Source organism: Aquarana catesbeiana, linkage group LG07 (assembly GCF_042186555.1).
Source record: "Aquarana catesbeiana isolate 2022-GZ linkage group LG07, ASM4218655v1, whole genome shotgun sequence".
Taxonomy (NCBI): Eukaryota; Metazoa; Chordata; class Amphibia; order Anura; family Ranidae; genus Aquarana; species Aquarana catesbeiana.
The window spans coordinates 276,953,132-276,973,440 of record NC_133330.1 but is presented as its reverse complement, the minus strand read 5'-3'; the positions used below and the strand labels follow the sequence as shown (position 1 = coordinate 276,973,440).

The following is a 20,309-nucleotide window of genomic DNA, read 5'->3' as shown; positions in this document are numbered from 1 at the left end:
GTGTACTACTTTAACTGTATGCAGCCTTGGTTACATACAGTATACAGTGCTGTGTTCCAGCAGTGGGATAGGAACTTCTTGTCTCACTCCTGGAACAAAATACATTGTGGTCGGGCTGAGCGCTGTTCAGCCATTCATCGAGAAACTTTGTATTCTGTGAATGAATACAAGGCTTCCTCTGGCTGAGATCATAATGTTATCCACCTGCCTGTCTGCCTCAGCCAATCAGGGGAAGTTTTATTGTTCACTAATAGAATACAAGGTTACTTGTGAATGGCTGAGCAGCACTCAGCCTGACTCTAATTGGTTCCAGAAGTTGGAAAGGAAGTTCCCATCCACTGTCGGAACACAGCGCTGTATACTGTATATAGTGCAGTAAATGGTTCATTTGGGCCAGCCTGACCCAAACAAACTATTTAAAGGGACATTAAACATGGAGTTAAACTGCATTCACACCTGAGCATTCAGCTCATAAAACGGCTGAAAAACGCCCAATAAGCAAAATCCCATTAAATTCAATGGCACTTGTTCACATCTGAGCGTTTTGTCACCTGAAGCAAAACGCCTGAAAAACGCCCTAAGCTCAAAAAAGAACATGAGCTTCTTTGGGGCAGATTACAGGCGATTTCCTGTCTTTTATATTGGTGACCTGAACAAAAACGCGGTAAAAACGCATGACTTTGAAACGCTGAGGTGTGAATACAGCATCAGGCTTTTGTAACAGGCAAATCTTGTTGGAAAATGAAATCTCAATGCTAATTGGTGTATTTTCTTTAAATAATATAGGGCGTTAGGGAGAATCCTTTTGTAAAATAAAAGCTGAATGCTGTAAAATGCAGACAGATGATTATCCAGCAAAAATGCTTTGTGTCAATCACACAGCATATCCTTTATACATGTGTAGCGGGCACCTACTTTTAGGTAGGTGACCCTTCCTGCTAGTTTTCTATGTCAGGTAAATTTAGACAGGCTTGTGCTATTACAGCAGGCCTGTTGTCAATTCCCATTTTTTTTGAGTGGCAGGCAGTTTGTGTGTTAGTCTCGGCCAATCATTGATTTGCTTGGTAGTCCCGGGGCTCTCATATAAAAGCGGGGTCACATGATGTCAGGGGAGTCTTGAGTTGGAGTTCGAGTCCAGTCCTGCTCTGAGGAGCGAGAGAGCCAGCCTGGTTCCCGGAGAGGAAGGTGGAGGTTTTTCCCCTCCGGGGACCCAACGGGGCTTCACCTTAGCGAGAAGGGTGGAGAACCGGTCCTCATGGAGGAACAGACGACATCTTGCAGCATGTAGTCGCTGATGTCGTTGGCCACCCCTGCGGGGAGGGGAGTGGGCCACAAAGGAGAAGAGGAACTAAGAATCATTGCGGGAGAAGTAGAGACAAACTGAAGGAAACTGGGTGATCGATCGCTTAGGAGCGACACACGGGCTATTGATCAAGTGAGTGAAAAGCCCCGGGAGGGGTATTGTCCAGAGGCTGAGGAATGTTGGTACGCAAGTCAGCAAGACAGGTGGTTGTGGACTGTGACTTTGGGTTCAGCATTGCCCCGGGATTCCAATCAGTCAAGCGGGAGAGGTCATTTAGAGTGACTCTTTTTAGCTCAACTTGGAAGTACCATGCGGATGGGAAGTAGTGGTAAAAAGGTGGCGGTGAAGCTGCAAGCACATATGTAGAGATACAGACTGTTCTTAAAAGTTCTGCAGATAAAGACGTTATTCAGAGTGACACTTTTTTTTGTTTATTCTCTATTAAGAAAATCTACTTCCATCTTCCCTGACAAATTAATCATCCAGTTTTGAATCACTGTCACCCGCAATGTTATGAGTCTTTGCCAGTGAAACAAAGGAAAGATCAGAAATCAACCCAAGAGCATCTCAAAGAAAGTCCTTCTCCCATCCCAGTTTATGTTGGTGAATAAAGCATTAAGAAAAAGCATCAATGACTGTGACTTTTAAATCTATGGGCTGCGAGGGTTGGTCAGTAAACGTGAATTACGGATATAACAAATATTTAGCCGCTCCTTCGAGGGTAAGCGCTTCACATGGACCCCATAGTCTTCCTTTATTTCCCTCTATTCAGATCTCATTTAGTTTTTGGAGAAGGCCTAATAATTGGAAGAACATGCGAGAACTGCCTTGTCCTAGAAATGACCAATATTGGCTGTATAAAGAGAGGGGCCCCTGCTGGACTGAAGAGCTTTGTGTGTAGAAGCTAGAAGACATAGGGAAGTTGGACAGGCTTCATGTTGTGCTACAGGACCAAGTCTCAGAGGAACAATTATTTATTTTTTAGGTCTGTACGTAGCAAAACAGAATGCTGATGTGGTTAAAAGTTTTGTTTTGGTGTATATTGGGGAAGGGTTGTCACTCTATTATTGCAGTCGGCTTCCCTGTTAGGGAGATTTATTTCACTTTTTGCCTTGGTGACAAAAATAAAACCCTTTAATGGGAAAAGGAAAAAAAAAAAAAAAAAAGTTTTTTCACCATTGCATTTTTTTTGGGGGGGATGTTATAACCCAGGATATTGAGTACCTTTGTGATCAATGAATAGCCACACAGAATATATTGGATGTTTTTATTTTGTTCACCTACAAAGTGTTCAGGAACAAAATAATAGTAGACTGTCTTCGTATCCTGAAATTTTTTTGGGGGGCAAAGCGGCTGGTCAGTTAGTGGTTGTAAAGGCAGACCATTTTTTACCTACCAGTAAAAGTTAAGTCAAAAACATCACTAAGCTTAAATCTTCTCCCTCCCACATTCTAAGCCTGGTATATCTACCCTGTAAAAGGAAAAATGCCTATTCTGAAGTCGCTCTAGTCCAGACATGTGATCCCACCAGCGCCGGCTTCAGTTTTGAGGACAGATCTGCTCTACAGCTGCAAAGCCTGTGTGATAACATCACCCATAGGCTTACTATGGGGCATCTTTCATCGGCTGTCCCTCCCCCACACTAAAGCCGGTACTGGGACCCGATCATGTGACCGGACCGAAACATCGTCAGAATAGGTAAGTATAGGCATCTTTTCTTTTACAGGGTATATAGAATCAGTGCTGGGGCAAGGTGCCAAACTGCACCCCTCTTCCCTTAGGGTTAGTGTCATCCCTGCACTTAACCATTGCACCCAGAGCAGTCGCTCCTCCTGCCCACCCCTTGTCCAGGCCCTGGATAGAATAGGCTTATAATAATGGGGGTGGGAGTAGATTTAAGCTTAGTTAGGTTTTGACTGATATTCCACATTTAATGCATTCCCTGCATTAAAGTAAAAAAATGTCTCAGTGGTTGTATCGCCCATTCACCCCATTGGCTCCCTGATGCTGTCAATCAAATCCTGTGAGGAAGGGATAAGGCTGAGCCGCGCTGTGTGCATCTATGGATGGACGAACACAGCTCAGCTTGGAAACGTGCTTGCTGGTGTGCCACCATGGGAAGTGGCTTCCTATGGTGGCACACAGAGAGGGGGAGCCTAGAGCACAGGTGGGGGACCCCAGAAGAGGAGGTTCAGGGCCACTCTATGCAGTACCAATGCACAGAACAGGTACATTTTAACACGTTTGTGCAGGTACCTCTAGATGCCAGCTCTTCTTATATGCCATCGCCTTGTTCTGGTTGTTTAAAGTGACAGTCACTTTTCATAATATTCCTTTAACATCTGTTTAGCTTTAAGAATGAAATCAAGAATCTGAAGCAGAGTGAGCACATGAAAAGCAAAGAGGTCTTGAATAATATATAATATTTTTTATGATGAATCAGATATATAGAACTTGAAAGATTGTGCAACAATTCCAAATAAACACAACAGTATACAGATATGTAGATATACCGAACATCTCAGTCTTGGCATACTGAGTACCAGTTACTGCCCACCCACCCAGAGCTACCAAAAACAATACAAGCACTGGTTGTTCATTTCAGCCCACCACATTCCATATAGGTCACAGCGTCTTTATGGCAATGGGATTGTCACTAATTATGGCCGTTTATTTCAGAGCTCACCCACATTGTCCCCCAGCCTCTCTGTGGAAGAGATTCTGTGAACAAAAGAAACTTTTTTTTTTTTTTTTCCCTGACAACTCTTCCAACCGTGACACTCCCAGAAACACCTCTGAACGTTGCACAGAATCTCGCTTCTGCAAACTTTGGTTCACCAACAACTCGCTTCACCGATAGCAATACTAGGGGCCACTTTCTCATGGATTTTCAGAGGGCACACTTTTCAACTTATTGTCTTGTTTGCTGTAAGTTTAACATTTTTATGTGTGCTGATTTATATAGCTGTACGCCATACACAGACATACACATTTTAATTTGAGAAGGTTGACATGCTTAAAAGTATTACTAAACCCAGGACCCTGCCTTCACTATATTTGGTCTCCCACAGTACACAGAACATGGAAATGCAATTATTTTAATAAATATAAAATGCTAAATACTGTACCTTTTCTCATCAGCAGTATATAGCAGTCTTGGGACTTCTATCAGTATGCAGCCAAACACTGGTTAAAGTTAGTGGGAGGAGTTTTCTTTCTGCTCTGTCCTATGAGGCTGTATAACCCCCGACCTTCTGTGTGGACAGTGCTGATTGGCCCTGTGCTGATCACATGCACCCTCCCAAAAAAAAAAAAAAAAAACCTCTCTAGCAATACACACCAAACTGAGCATGTGCAGATTGACTCCAAGACTCCCTGTACTGTGACATACTGAAGCAGAGCATGATCTCCTCCCTTCAGAGACTGGGCCGCAAGGCAGTATTCCAACATAACGCCCTTAATCACAACTCCAACACGATTACTGTCTTGCTAAAGAAGCTGAGGGTAAAGGTGATGGACTGGCCAAGCATGTCTCCAAACCTAAACCCTATTGAGCATCTGTGGGGCATCCTCAAACGGAAGGTGGAGGAGCGCAAGGTCTCTAACATCCACCAGCTCTGTTATGTCATCATGGAGGAGTGGAAGAGGACTCCAGTGGCAACCTGAGAAGCTCTGGTGAACTCCATGTCCAAGGCAGTGCTGGAAAATAATGGTGGCCACACAAAATATTGAAACTTTGGGCCCAATTCGGATATTTTCCCTTAGGGGTGTACTCACTTTTGTTGTCAGCGGTTTAGACAATGGCTGTGTGTTGAGTTATTTTGGGAGGACAGCAAATTTACACTGTTATACAAGCTGTACACTCACTACTTTATATTGTAGGAAAGTGTCATTTCTTCAGTGTTGTCACATGAAAAGGTATAATAAAAGATTTACAAAAATGTGAGGGGTGTACTCACTTTTGTGAGATACTGTAGGTTAAAGGCACCCAGTGGTACTTCTGTTTAGGGCAGTATGTGCTCAGGGACAAATGCCCAGAACGCAGATTACTTGCATTCTGGAAATTCATCCCTAGGCACTTACAGTCCTAAATGTAGATAACACTAGGTGCACCACCCATCCCTGTATGGCCACAGCAGCTGGTAGAGTCTAAAGGAGTTTGACAGGCTGCTGGCAGTGGGGCTGGATGGTGTGCCTGTGCCCACCAGCTGCAGCTAAAGGATTTAGTATGACTATCTTAAAGGTCTGCAGCTACAGTACTTGTAACTTTTATGCTCAAAAAGATAAGTAAAGTTCCTCTTTAAAGTAGAACTATAGGCAACACTTTTTTCAATTTGGATAGAGTAAGTTAGGTTTATAACCCCTGTAAGGTTTATTATTGTGTCCCATTGGGGACATTTACCATCACTTCCTGTCTCCTAGACAAACAGGAAGTGAGAGGAAATCCCTGCATATTAAGGGAATTCTTTGGGGACCCCCAGGTCACCAGATCTAGTGTCCCTATTTGAAGATTTCCCCTCTATTTCTGGGGACAACCCAAAATTTAGGATTTTCTTTTACTTTCAATAATAATAGTCAACAGGACAAATAGAGAGGGAGAATCTCCTTAACTGGGGCACAGGCCGCAGTAAAAACTGACTTAATGTTCTTCTAATCCCTCTCCACTCTATCCAAAATAAAAAAACACCTTTTTGCCTTTTAGTTATACCTGATCAGACCCCCCAGTCTCCTCTATTAAGCGGCAGATGTCAGCGGATATGTCTGGTCCTAGTATCCATCCGTCTGGCGGATCGAATGGAAGTGGACAGGTGGTCCATCCGTTTGCCCAATAGAGGAGGGTAGGACTGTGTCTGCTCTGCATAGCAGAGAGGACTGGACTTGTCATTCGCCAGCTCAACGGGGATCAACGGACCAATCCACTGCTGAGCAAGTGGAATTCATTCCACGAAGGTGCCCATGTCAAAGGGGCCTAATTGTGTTTCAGTATCATCCCAGTTAAGAATGAGCTCAGGCGTGTTCGCACACACCACGTGCAGAGCCCGCCAGGAAGTCGGCACGGCGCTGCGCTAATCACAGGCAGTGAGACATTTCCTGATGTGCCGCTGCAGAGATCGGGAAATGTCTCACTGCCTGTGATTAGTGCAGTGCCGACTTCCTGGCGGGCTCTGCACGTGGGCTGTGCGAACACGCTGGAGCTCATCCTCAATCCCAGTGTAATCCCCTGCAGAGCTGCGCTCTGTACCAATCAGGACTCTCTTGCTTAGCTCAGTGCTCACCTAATAACAACATTTCTGATTGGTGGGATTAAGATGTGCACACTTTTTTCCATCAATAAAACCCCAAAAAACCCATCCAAATGTATACATATAATAACAATATTTATTATGGGGTTTGTTACAAAGTATTACATTAAAAAGTACAAATTTAGAAGCATACTGATTTATGAAAAATGTATCACCAGTAATCATGTGTTAAATAATAAATGAACATTGTTAATATTATAACATATGGACATCTTTAATAATACAATATATGGACATCTTTAATATTATAATATATGGACATCTTTAATATTATAATATACTGTATGGACATCTTTAATATTATAATATATGGACATCTTTAATATTATAATATATGGACATCTTTAATATTATAATATACTGTATGGACATCTTTAATATTATAATATATGGACATCTTTAATATTATAATATATGGACATCTTTAGAATAAAATATATGGACATCTTTAATACTATAATATATGGACTTCTTTAATACTATAATATATGGACATCTTCTTGTATGGATCTCTTATTGTATTTTGTATTTGACATCATCAAATGTGTCATTAGAGAAATACATAGCGCTTGAACCTTGGTTGTACTGTGTACCAGAACGGGGCATTCTCTCGCTCTTGTTTTGCCATTACAGTGTGAATGGAGAGGAGAATGTGGATCATTGTCCCCGATGACACATTTTACAGGGAGGTGTTTGCTGACCTAGCAGCGTGTGAACTGGCTGTGTTAGAGATCATTGGATTCCAGTGCTTAGTGCAAGCTTTCCATTACATTGTATGTACACAGATGGAGAATGACTTTGTACTATTGCAGAACTATTACACTTATGTGCTTCTAATCGTCACCAAGCAGCATTGTGATTGGTTACAAAGCAAGTCGGACCAGACGGGAAACTACTGAGCCGCATTTTTTCCAAAAAAAGATATGTGGCAAACAATGAAAAGTTTGTCCCTATCAGTAGAGGGTCCATGTGGGACGGAAGCTGGGAAAATAAAGTCCAACCACCTTTCTGGTAAGGGGAACATTCATAAACCTGTGTAGGGGGACACTTTCTACACATTATGTACTTTGCCTTTAGAAAATATTATAAAGGACAGTTATGTTGTATTTATTATTTTGTAATTGGTAGTATTGAGCATTTTAAATCATTTTTACAAAGTTCAGTTATTACACCTATGTTGTCAGGACACTGCAGTGAGTCTGATTTAGGCTTCATGTACACGGGACGTTTTACAACCTCTCCTGAACGATTTAACTTGACAACATAGGTGTAATAATGTCAGTTTTGTCACGTTTACATGCCGCGTTCAGAAGCGTTTTTTCAAATGGTCAAAAATGTAAAATGCCTCTAAATGAAACGCGGCTAAACTCGAGTTACCGCCTCTACAAGCTGTTACAGGCGTTTGGCGTTTCAAATGCCTTTTGAGCATCCATCCTGAACGCATTTTTTTTGTTTTACAAAAAATGCTTCTATACTCAACTGCCTAGAACAGTGATGGCGAACCTTGGCCCTCCAGATGTTTTGGAACTACATTTCCCATGATGCTCATGCACTCTGCAGTGTAGTGGAGCATCATGGGAAATGTAGTTCCAAAACATCTGGGGTGCCAAGGTTCACCACCACTGGCCTAGAAACTACTATAAATGTTCCCTGTGTACATGTACTGATAAGATAACATAGAGGAGAGATCAGGGGCAGCTGAAAAAAAACGCCCAACTGTTCCTAAACATCCGTTTACCAGCAGCAGTGTACATAAAGCCTTATGATAATAATCATCGTTTTTTCTTGTGTTTAGTTGTAAGATATTTTTATGCAGTGTCTTCTTTTTTTACCTTTTCATAAATAGCTGACATTGATGCCTAGATGCCCAGGACAAATTTAGCAAAGACCGCTAAAGTGATAGCTCTAATTTGCATACCGAAATAGACTATTATTTGTTTTAATTAAGATTAAAAACCTGTTCTGTTTTTTATTACAAATGCATAAAAATTACAAAAAAAAGTTGTAATATAGAATTTTTATATTTGTATTATGATTTATTACTGTAATCTTTTATGATAGGATTAATCATATGGCACTGTAGATCCTGCTGCACCCTGAATGGCTGCATTCATCTGCAAGCTGAAGGCTTTTATTTGTGAAAATGAATCCTCTAGTCTGCATGTGATTGATGTGTCATAGCTGATGTAGTGATTACATTATCAGTACCCAATCATCAGCAAGAACCAACGTTGGGGGGGGGGGGGGGGCATTTATAAAATGTATCCCCAGCATGAGGCATCAGGCTTTAAAGGGGTTGTAAAGGTAAAAATTTTTTCACCTTAATGCATTCTATGCATTAAGGTGAAAAAACTTCTGACAGAACCGCCGCCCCCAGGCCCCCCGTTTTACTTACCTGACGCCTCGAAAGTCAGCTTCGCGTTCCCGACATCTGTTCCTCCGCTCACCCTGGCCGCTGATTGGCTGCAGTGGATGGATTGAAAGCAGCGCAGCCATTGGCTCGCGCTGCTGTCAATCACATCCGATGACGCGGCGCGCCGGGGGGCGGGGCCGAGTGATACAGCGAGCGGCTATAGCCGCCGGCTGTATCACGGGAGCGCGCCCGCAAGCACTCACCACCGTGCGAGGGAGCTCGCATTAAGGTGGTGAATGCTTGCGGGGAGGAGCTGAAACAGCCGCCGAGGGACCCCAGAAGACGAGGTTCGGGGCCACTCTGTGCAGAACGAGCTGCACAGTGAAGGTAAGTATAACATGTTTGTTATTTTTTAAAAAAAAAAAAAACACCTTTACAAACGCTTTAAAATGTTAAAGCATAGGTTCAGGTTTAGCAACATGTAACCCCCCATATTTAGGGGGTAACATGTTGCTATTTAGCACCCCCTGAGCTCCCCCTGTGACAGCTGTCAGGGGTTCTTCTCCTTTGCAGCCGCTGTCAAATTTAAAATCCGCGCACACAGCCGCGTCATTTATTCACTGGTCTGAGAATGCTGAGAATGAAGAAACTACAAGTCCTTTCTGCCACTGAGGTAGATGGCCTGTAGGTCTCAAAAGAACTACAAGCATGTTGATCGGCACACTCATAGCCCATTGATACTTCCTCCAGCTTCCAAACTGAAAGCCTGTACAGAGGTACGGGCAGGAAGCTGGAGAATGTCTGCAGGAGCCTGACATTGCACCCTTGATCCACTGGTCATGAGTAAAATGCTTTTCAGGTTCTTGTGTAAATAAATTCACATTTTTAGCCTCCAAAAACACATGCATTTATTTATTTATTTTACAAAGGTAAATTTATCTTGTGGGTGGAAAGTGGTGTAAAAGTATACAGTCCAATGGTAAGTATTGTAAGATTACACGGATTCTGATTGTAGAGCTTTACTTGTAGTAATAGGGAGCCTAATATAGAATTTTACAATCAGACCACATACAATGTAGTGTGATTAGATTTAACATTTACAGAGTAATAAAATCCCAGCTTCATAGAATTGATTTATTTATTTTTGTTTAGAATAAAGTGGAACTAAAAGGCAAACTTTTTTTTTTTTTTTTCATTTTGGATATAGCATGGGATTGTTATAAGCACTTGACCTCCGGAAGATTTACCTCCCTTCATGAACAGTTCATTTTTTTCCCTGTACCCAAAAAACATTTGAATTTTTTTCCCCACAAATAGAGCTTTCTTTTGGTAGTGTTTGATCACCACTTTGTTTTTGAAAAAAAGATTATTTTTTCACTTTCCAATCTTAAACATATCCAATAAAAAATGTAAAAAAATAAAATTTCTTCATAAATTTAGGTCAATATGTATTCTGCTACATGTTTCTGGTTAAAAAAAATCGCAATGCGCGTATATTGATTGGTCTGCGCAAAAGTTATAGCATCAACAAATTATGGGATATATACTGGAATTTTTATTTATTTTTATACTAGTAATGGCGGCGATCAGCGACTTATAGCGGGACTATGATATTGCGGCAGACATTCTGACACATTTGACACTTTGTGGAAACCAGTGACACTAATACAGTGATCAGTGCAAAAAATATGCACTGTCACTGTACTAATGACACTGTCTGGGAAGGGGTTAAACAGCTAGGGCGATCAAAGGGTTAAATGTGTACCTAGCAAGTGTCTGTGTACACTGTAGTTGGTGTTTTTCTCAAGGGAAATGATGGATTTTCTTTTCCTGCTTTGCAGGGAAAGAAAATCCATTCCCCCCCGTGGCAGGACAGAGAGCTCTTCCTTGTTTACATTGGCAGAGCTCTGTCCAACCTCTCTCCTCGCTGATCGGCAGGTGATGGCGGACAGCCATTGGCCGGCACCCGCTGACGCGCCCTCTACCTGGAAGTGCTGGATTGCGTACTAGGTACGTGATCCGGCGCAGGAGAGCCTCCTTGCCGCTGTATAAGTATATAATGCGGTCGGCCAGCAGATAACCCCTATAAGATTTTTTTTTAATTAATTTTTTTGCCATCTTGACTTCTAGTTCCATAGCCACAGCCAGGAGTGAGATGAAAGCCCTCCAAAGGAAGGAAATCTCTGATTGTCACCAGGGTTATCATAACTAGTGTCCCCATTGGAAGATTTCCTCCTCAGTCCTTGTTCTGGTGACAGCCCAAAATTTGGGATACGCTTTTACTTGCAGCCTCGGTGATCATAGTAAATGGGACAAATATTATTATTATACAGGATTTATATAGAGCCAACTCTCTTTGCAGAAGAGAGTTTAACAAGACTCGTGGCCACTCATCAAAATTAACCTTAAACTACGTAGAGGGTTCTTTACTGTAAGAGCGGCAAGGATGTGGAATTCCCTTCCACAGGCGGTGGTCTCAGCGGGAAGCATCAATAGTTTAAAGAAACTATTAGATAAGCACCTCAATGACCGCAACATACAGGGATATACAATGTAATACTGATATATAATCACACACATAGGTTGGACTTGTGTCTTTTTTCAACCTCACCTACTATGTAACTATGTATATTAAACAGTTTCTGCATCTCTTTACAACAGTAGGGCAGACAGTACAGTTATAATACAATTCAATACAGGAGGAATCAAAGAGCTTACAGTCTAGGAGAGAAGGTGACTCTCCCTAAGACTGGCCATACATTATACAATTTTCTTGTACAATTTTCCTTAAAGTGGACCTTCAGTCATTTTTTTTTCATCTTTCCATCTATTTAATCTTCTGCCCTTGTTGTTTTAACTTTGGATAGTAAAACATTTTTTTTTCTGCCAGTAAGTCTGATCATTATCCTAGGCTTATGACATCATGCACAGCTCTCTCTCTCACTCTTGTGAACGTTTGCCAGGAAGGGAAGGAAGATGAGTCATAAGAGGGCCAATGGGAGCTGCTGGGCTGCAGAGCTGGAGGTGTGTCTGTGTAAATCCAGGAAGTGAACAGGCAGTGGCTCCAGCTGCCCACAGTTAAAATGGTTGCAGCCAGACTCAATGGAGGGAGATTTCTGCAGAATATTTGGCAAGTACAAAGTCCCAGTATATATAAAATAACATGCAAAGTGGTTAGAGGGAAGCTTCAGAATGGCAAAGGTGTTTTTATTACAAATTATGTAAGCAGACTTCAGTTTCACTTTAAGATTTACCAAAACCATATAATATGAGGTCTGACCTAAACACTTTCAATTTGTATGCAATCAGCCAGGCCCTTCCACTACATAGTTGAAGGTAAATCTAAAGAAAATTGAACAAGAAAATTGTATAATGTATGGCCAGCTTAACAGGCACAGAGACAGCAATAAAAACCTGACAGGTGTTCTAATCCATCTCCACTCCATCCAGAAATAAAAAATTAAAAAAAGTTTTTTTATACTTTACATTATATATGACTCCTCAAATGATTGCTTTACAGTTTAGTAGGTTGCACAATCCAATGTTATCCTTGGTGTCCAGCAGTAAATGAATTAGTCCATTTTGCATATTTTAACCTCCCTGGTCGGTATGATTATTTCGGATTTTAGGTGCTGAAAGCGGTACAATTATTTTGCATGGAAATTTGGCGTTTTATATTGTAGGTCTGTAAATCTTAACAATAACACACTTAAATCTGTCCAAACCAGAGTCTAGTAGATATCCCGGGTATGATCAAGTTTGAAACACAAAAACATAAATTATAATATAATAAATAAAAATAAATAATTAAAAAAAATTTAAAAAAATAGTAATAAAATAAATTTCCCCACAATTCACTATCGCTCAATTCTGCAAGTGTTCTAATTTACTATCACTGTTTTCTAGCTGGTCTAAAGCCACTTTTGACGTAAAGGGACACTTTTTGGTTGCTATGGACAATCTCCAGTTTCCAGGCAGAAAGAACAGTGTATATCATGTAAAACTGCATGCAGGGCATGGGCCAAAGCACTGGGGACAAAAGGGATGTGAAATCATTTCATACAGTACTGTAATCTGTAAGATTACAGTACTGTATGTGTTATGATTTTAACTTTTTTTTTAATTTGCCGCCAGGCTCCGCCCCCGTGCGTCGCGCCGCTCGCAGGGAACGAAGCCTGGCACGGAGAGGCTTCGGAGGAGGACGGAGTCCTCGGACACTGCGGGTGACATCGCAGGATCCCGGGGACAAGGTAAGTAAAGCCGCCCCAGGATCCTGCAATGCGATCCCGAGTGTGGCTCGGGGTTACCGCTAATGGGACTGAATTTTAACCCCGAGCCACACTCGGGAATACCGCCAGGGAGGCTACAGCATATAATGTAGTAATACTTTCTTAACCACTTGCCGACCAGCTGCCTCCATTATACTGCCGCAGGTTGGCCCGTTCCCGCAAATTGCCTTACCGGTATGGCGGTACCTTTAAGAGCTATAGCAGGCGCGCACGCGCTGCACGGCAGAGGGAGCTGATGCACTTGGCCGGCGGCTGCGATGTCCGCCAGCCACCCGCAATCGCTCCAGAGCCAGAACGAGGATCTGTCAATTTAAACAAACAGATCCCCGTTCTGTCAGGGGAGTACAGAGAGATCGTCTGTTCCTAGTGATCAGGCACAGCGATCTGTCTCCTCCTTCAGGCAGTACACTCCCCCCACAGTTAGAATTGCCTCCCTAGGGAACACTTAACCCCTTGATCGCCCCCTAGTGTTAACCCCTTGCCTGCCAGTGTCATTTATACAGTAATCAATGCATTTTAATAGCACTGGACGCTGTATAAATGTCACTGGTCCCGAAAAAAGTGTCTGATCTGTCCGCCGCAATGTCGCAGTCCCGCTAAAAATCGCAGATCACTGCCATTACTGGTAAAAAAAAATAAATAATAATAATAAAAATGCCATAAATATATTACCTATTTTGTAGACGCTATAACTTTTGTGCAAACCAATCAATATATGCTAATTGCGTTTTTTTTTTTACCAAAAATATAGAAGAATATATATTGGCCTAAACTGGTGAAGATTTTTTTTTTTGGATATTTATTATAGCAAAAATTATAAAATATTTAAAAAAAAAAAAAATGGTATTTTTTTGTTTATAGTCCAAAAAATAAAAACCTCAGAGGTGATCAAATACCACCAAAAGAAAGCTCTATTTGTGGGAAAAAAGGACGTCAATTTTTGGGTACAACGTCGCACAACCGCGCACTTGTCAGTTAAAGCGACGCAGAGCCGTATCGCAAAAAATGGCCTGGTCATTAAGGGGGGTAAATCCTTCTGGTCCTTAAGTGGTTAATCAGCCCCTCAGCAGTTTCCTCCTCCGTTATCCAAAAACATGCTGAGCTCTCCTCTCCACCATCTCTATTCTCCAGACAGCTGATGTCTGCAGAGAGCAGTGATTGCTTATCATAACTTGTAAGGTAACAGCTTTCATTTTCAACCTGCATAAAAAAAATGACAAGCACACTCTGATTGGTTATTATGAGCAAAGCCTGCAACTGTTGCTGTAAATGTCCTCCAGCAAAATATCTTATGGTAAAGACTAATGATCTGCAATACTGATTGCATTCTCACAAACCGCATATAGAATGCAAATTTCTATGGCAATTATTCTTCCAGTAGATAATTTGCATTATCGAGATTAATCAGGATAACAAGAAGCATACATCTATATAGGTGGTCTGTTCAGACATACATAATAGGCTTCAGGTGGCCCTCCCTTGACCTCTGACCTCATACTCCCAGACAGCATGTCTGTTGTGAACTGAGGCCCGGTGGTAGTGAAAGATTTACTATAGAACAATGTAGACGCTCCTTGGATTGTCTCCAGTGCAGCTGCAGAAGATGTCAGAGAGAGTAATGTCTATATTAGCAGAAGAATTAATATGAACATATTATTTTATGTCGTTCTTTACGTCAGATTACATTTTCTGATGGTCAGCAGTTTGAGGTGAGCCTTCAGGAATGGTAAATCTAGACACGGCTACCCTGTAAAAGTAACGCTAAGCTCACACTTTTTGCATTAGTTGTTCTAAAATATCAAGTATAACTTGGCTCTCTCCAGTAAAAAATAAATCTTACCGTTATTTTTAGTCTGCTCGGTTCACACTTGTGCGATGCGGGAACCAGCATGATTCCTGTACGGGTTCCCACATCGCACCTGAAACGCCGGCGGTTCACACTGACATCTGCGAACCGCTGAGGGTGTCAATGTAAAGTTAAAGTGGATGTAAACCCGATTCATTAAATTTGACCTGGGCACATATATCTGCAGTGTTTACCTATCTCTGTCTAAAGCACTAAGTCCCGTGTCTTTCTGTTGTTTCGTTGCTCGGTTATTGGCATGAAAACTTTTGAAAGGTTCTAGACAACCGAGATAAAACCAGCCTGAAATTTGTGTTGTGGGAGGCTGCTATAAATAGATTAGCAGAGAGCTTGTCTTGTCAAAGAACAACTCTGCTCATTCCTTCCTTTGCCTATGTGCAGAGCCGGAACAAGGGGTGGGCAGGAGGGACAGCTGCCCTGGGCACTGTGGTCTGCACAAAAGTGATAGTGTACTTAGTGTGACTTTTTTTTAAATTAATTTATTTATTTAAAGTAAAAAGAATATATCCTTTAGCCTAGGTTCACATTGAGCGATTTGTGATGCGATTTGAGAGATCAAATCCCATGACAAGTCGCAGCCTATTGGAGGCATTGGCACTGTTCCAATCAGTGCGACACCGTTTTTGCGGTGCTGCACCGATTTGCAAAAGTAGTTCCTGCACTACTTTTGCCGATTTCAGGTGTGACTTCAGTAGACATCTGTGTATGAAGCCGCACAGATGAGGTCCATCAAGTAGCAGCTGAAATTGCGCTGACCTTGCTACTTTGAAGTCGTGCAACTTCAAGTGAAGTAAATAATAGGAAATCAATGCCTTTTCTAGGACGATACGCAAGTACCTGGTACTTCAGCATTCATTCCCTTATCTGTAATGGCTTGCCTTCTGATAACGTCAGAAAAAGCATATTGATAAACACTTCCGAATTCAGATAGCCACACACAGGTTTGGCATGTCACTAATTTGCAAACAAATGTAATCAGACAAATGATTATACACGTTTTATATAGCTCCAACAGTTTACGCAGCGCTTTACAATGTAGAGGGGGGAGGACAGCACAATTACTATACAGCTCAATACAGGAGGGCCCTGCTCATAGAGCTTACATTCTAAAGGGAGGGGGTGGTACAAAAGGTAATAGATGCAGGGAATGATTTGATGGGGGTGGCAAATGTGCATTTGCTTTTCCTTTTTTTTCATTTATTTTTTTTTTATTTAAATATGTGTGAAACATTCTTGATTATGTTTTGATTAGGAAAATGAATGTTCCATTTTATTGTAACAAGGTAATGAATGCACTCTTTAATCCCGTCATGTCCTCCTCTGTTGATTGACAAAAACCAGCAAGGGGCTGTAACCACCCACCCATATAAATAGTAGTTTATGTGAAAACAAACCTATCTGCTGTGATTACTGGCCTGTGTCAGGAGGTGGGGCTGCCAGCCTTTCACATACAATGTCAGTTGCTCTGAATCCCTGCTTCTTTATCTTTTATATAAAGAGGTGTTAAGATACTAAAGGCTTATGTGTTTTTTTTTTTGTTTTTTTTTTGTTTTGTTTTTTTTTACCTAAAATTTAAAAAAAAAAAAGGTTTTTACTTTCCTGATATTGCACAGAGCAGCCCCCTCATCTCCTGTTGTGGACCCCCCCACCAGCACTGTCAAGTCCTTCTCTTTATTTCAAATACGGTATGTTTTTTTACATTGTACATTTTTTTCAACATACACAGATTGAAGAATACAAGAAAAAAAATATTTCAGTTGCACATGAATTTTGAATAATAAAATGTACTTTTAAGCACTAGTAGTATAGTTATGTAAAGTCTTTATTTTGCATTAACATCTCTTAAAACAGACCTTCAGTAATTTTTTTCAATTTTCCATCTATTAAATCCTCTGCCCTTGGTGGTTTAACTTTGGACAGTAAAATATTTTCTTTCTGCCAGTAAATACCTTATACAGCCCACTTCCTGTTTCTTATGATAGGGTTGCACCGATACTAGTATCGGTATTGGTGCTGATACCGAGTATTTACACAAGTATCGGTACTCGTGCAAATGCACCGATACCTGAAACCGATACTTTCGGGCTGGGCTCTTTGAGCTGTCAGTGGGTCTCCCCTGTGTTTAAGAAGTCCAGTAATTGGGGAAAAAAAAAAGCAGCCGGCAATGTTTATTACCAACAGCCCTGAAACATTTGTATATTTCTGTTTCTTCATCTGCAGATCAAAGGGATGAACAAACGTTCCTCTGTTTAACCCCTTATTAACCCTTAATTTACTTAATATACTCTAATCAGCCTTTAATTAACTCCCTATTCTCCTCCATTTAATTATTATTTTCCTGCTTTTTTTTTTTCTTTTGTTTACGTTTATTTTATAAACGATAAACAATTAAGGCCCCTTTCGCACGATCGGACCGTTCAGGTCCGCCTGTCAGTTTTGACGGCGGACCTGAACGGCGCTCCATGTTAGCCTATGGAGCGACATATGTCAGCGGAGACATGTCCACTGACATCCGACCCGGTCCAATCCGCTAAAAGCAGACGGGTGGCCCTACGTCCAGATCCGTCGCTATCGGATCGGGTGAGATCTGATGAAAATGCTGTCCGTTTTCATCTGATCCCTCCATAGGCGGCAGCGGCGCCTGACAAGCCCCTCCCCGCTCAGTGAGCAGAGAGAGACCTGTCATCCGCCGGCTCAGTGGAGATCAACGGACTGATCTCTCGCTGAGCCGGCGGACCGAGGTGGGCTCCGTGGAAACTGAGTCCGCCTCGCGTGAATGAACTTTTTTTTTTTTTGTTTGCTTTGTTAGTGAATATTTTTACACATGTATATTAACATATATTTACACTTTTCACATTGAAAAGGCGCTAAATTAAAAAAAAATCAATTTATTTCATTTGTAAATAACTTTTCAAAGCTTTGTACCATTGCTGACAGCTGAAGTTAAAGTAGAGTTCCACCCAAAAATGGAACTTCCGCTTTTTAGATTCCCCCCCCCCCCCCCCCCAGTGTCACATTTGGTACCTTTCAGGGGGGAGGGGGAGCAGATACCTGTCTAATACAAGTATTTTGCTCCCACTTCCGGGCATAGTTAGCCGAGCCACCCACGGGTATCTATGCCACTTCCGGCGCCTTCTCTGTCCCCCCCACTGTCTTCTAGGAGACACACAGGTCCCAGAAGACAGCAAGGACCAGTGGGAACACGCAGTGCAAGTTGCGCATGCGCAGTAGGGAACCAGGAAGTGAAGCTTTACGGCTTCACTTCCTGATTCCCTTACCGAAGTTGGCGGCGGCAGCACCCAAGAACTGAGGGACAGATTGGCTTCGGGTGCCGACATTGCGGGCGCCCTGGACAGGTAAGTGTCCATATTTTAAAAGTCAGCAGCTGCGGTATTTGTAGCTGCTGACTTTAAAAAAAAAAATGTCAGAGCTCCGCTTTAAAACAAAACCGTTGCGGTAAGTATTGGTAATTGGTATCGGCGAGTACTAAAAAAAAAAGTATTGCTACTTGTACTCATTGTAAAAAAAACATGGTATCGGTGCGTCCCTAGATTATGACATCATGCACAGCTCTCTCTCACTAGTTTGCCAGGAAGGGAGGGGGGATGAGTCATAAGAGGGCCAATGAGATCTGCAATGAGAGCTGCCCACAGGTAAAATGGTTGCAGCCAGACTTAGTGGGGGGGAGATTTCTGCAACATATTTGGCAAGTACATTTGTAATTTGTAATAAAAATAATTTTTATTACAAATTATGTGAGCAGACTGCAGTTCTTCCTTTAATAAACCCCCCCCCCCCTCCACAAACAACCCATCTATGGCCAGGTATTCTTATACTGTATTATAGAAAGCATGCACCTAGTAATGAATCATAAGAATGACTGAACAGAGTTCAAAGTCTTATCAGGTAGGTCAGGTCCTGTGTATTTCACCTGTGCTATAGAGCTGGAGATATGACTCCAGCCGGTGTTCCATCCGGTGTTCTTTCTTTGTCATTGTTACCATTCCAGACTGAACAGTCATAGTCCTGCACATTGGAGGAAGTATGACGTCTTGTGACATTCTGAAATGGTTAAATATTAAAATTGTGTTTGCATGTTTCGAAGTGTTACATTGGACTGTGATATTCACATTGCCAGGGTTGCTGCCCTCTTGTGACATCTTGTCCAGACTTCTCTGCAAACTAGAACTTGAGGTTTTTGGTGTCACATAATGACGTTTTATGTTGTTCCCCAGAAAGCCGATATGTCTCAATTTCTACTTCCTATAGTCACGTCTGTCCAGTCTGGTGCGGTGACTGCATTCTTCATAACAGGCTGTTTTATATGCAGATTTGTCAGAGGCTGGACAGCTCCCTCCTGCTGGGAACACCAAGCCGTGTTGGGGGAGGGGTGACCCTTGAAGAAAAGATTTGCCCCAAACAGAACGCACAGCTATGTACAGGGATGAGCGGGCATGTCTGATGGTGGGAACGGGCACACCAACCCACCCTCGTAGCGAGGCCTTTATTTTATACTATAGCACAGTTATTGCTGATCACACGTGTATTTAAATGGTGGAAAATAAAGCAATATTAACCACTTCAGCCCCGGAAGGATTTACCCACTTCCTGACAGGCCATTTTTTGCGATACGGCACGACGTCGCTTTAGCTGACAAATGCGCAGTCGTGCAACGCTGTACCCAAACAAAATTGATGTCCATTTTTTTTTTTTTTTTCTTTTTCTTTTGGTGGTATTTGATCACCTCTGCGGGGTTTTTTTGTTTGTTTTTTTTTTTTGCGCTATAAACAAAAAAAAGAGCAACAATTTAAAAAAAAAAAAAAATAGCTAAATTTTATAGCTAATTAATAAATTACTTTCTATAAAACATAAAAAAAAAATGTAAAAAAAAATTAACGTATTCATCAGTTTAGGCCGATATGTATTCTGCTACCTATTTTTGGTAAAAAAATTCTTAATAAGTGTTTATTGATTGGTTTGCACAAAAGTTACCGCATTTACAAAATAGGGGATAGATTTATGGCGTTTTTATTTTTTTTAATAGTAATGGCGGCGATCAGTGATTTTTAGCAGGACTGTGAGATTGCGGCAGACAGATCGGACACCTAACTGACATTTTTGACACTTTTTTTGAGGGGGAACCAGTAACATTATTACAGTAATCATTGCTAAAAATATGCACTGTTATTGTTCTAAT

The 20,309-nt window shown here is 41.6% G+C and overlaps 1 protein-coding gene across 11 annotated transcripts in view; it reads left to right on the top strand.

Moving 5' to 3' along the window:
• RASAL2 (RAS protein activator like 2) overlaps positions 1-20,309 on the top strand; it is a 492,268-nt gene that overhangs the window by 259,366 nt on the left and 212,593 nt on the right. The window contains exon 1 of one of the 11 annotated variants that reach the window (XM_073593394.1): positions 7,475-7,617. The exons of the other annotated variants lie outside the window; for them this stretch is intronic. Coding sequence (XP_073449495.1) covers positions 7,530-7,617 — 88 coding nt within the window. The 5' untranslated portion in view covers positions 7,475-7,529. Of the gene's footprint in view, positions 1-7,474; positions 7,618-20,309 lie in introns of those variants that run through there. 11 annotated transcript variants of the gene reach the window in all.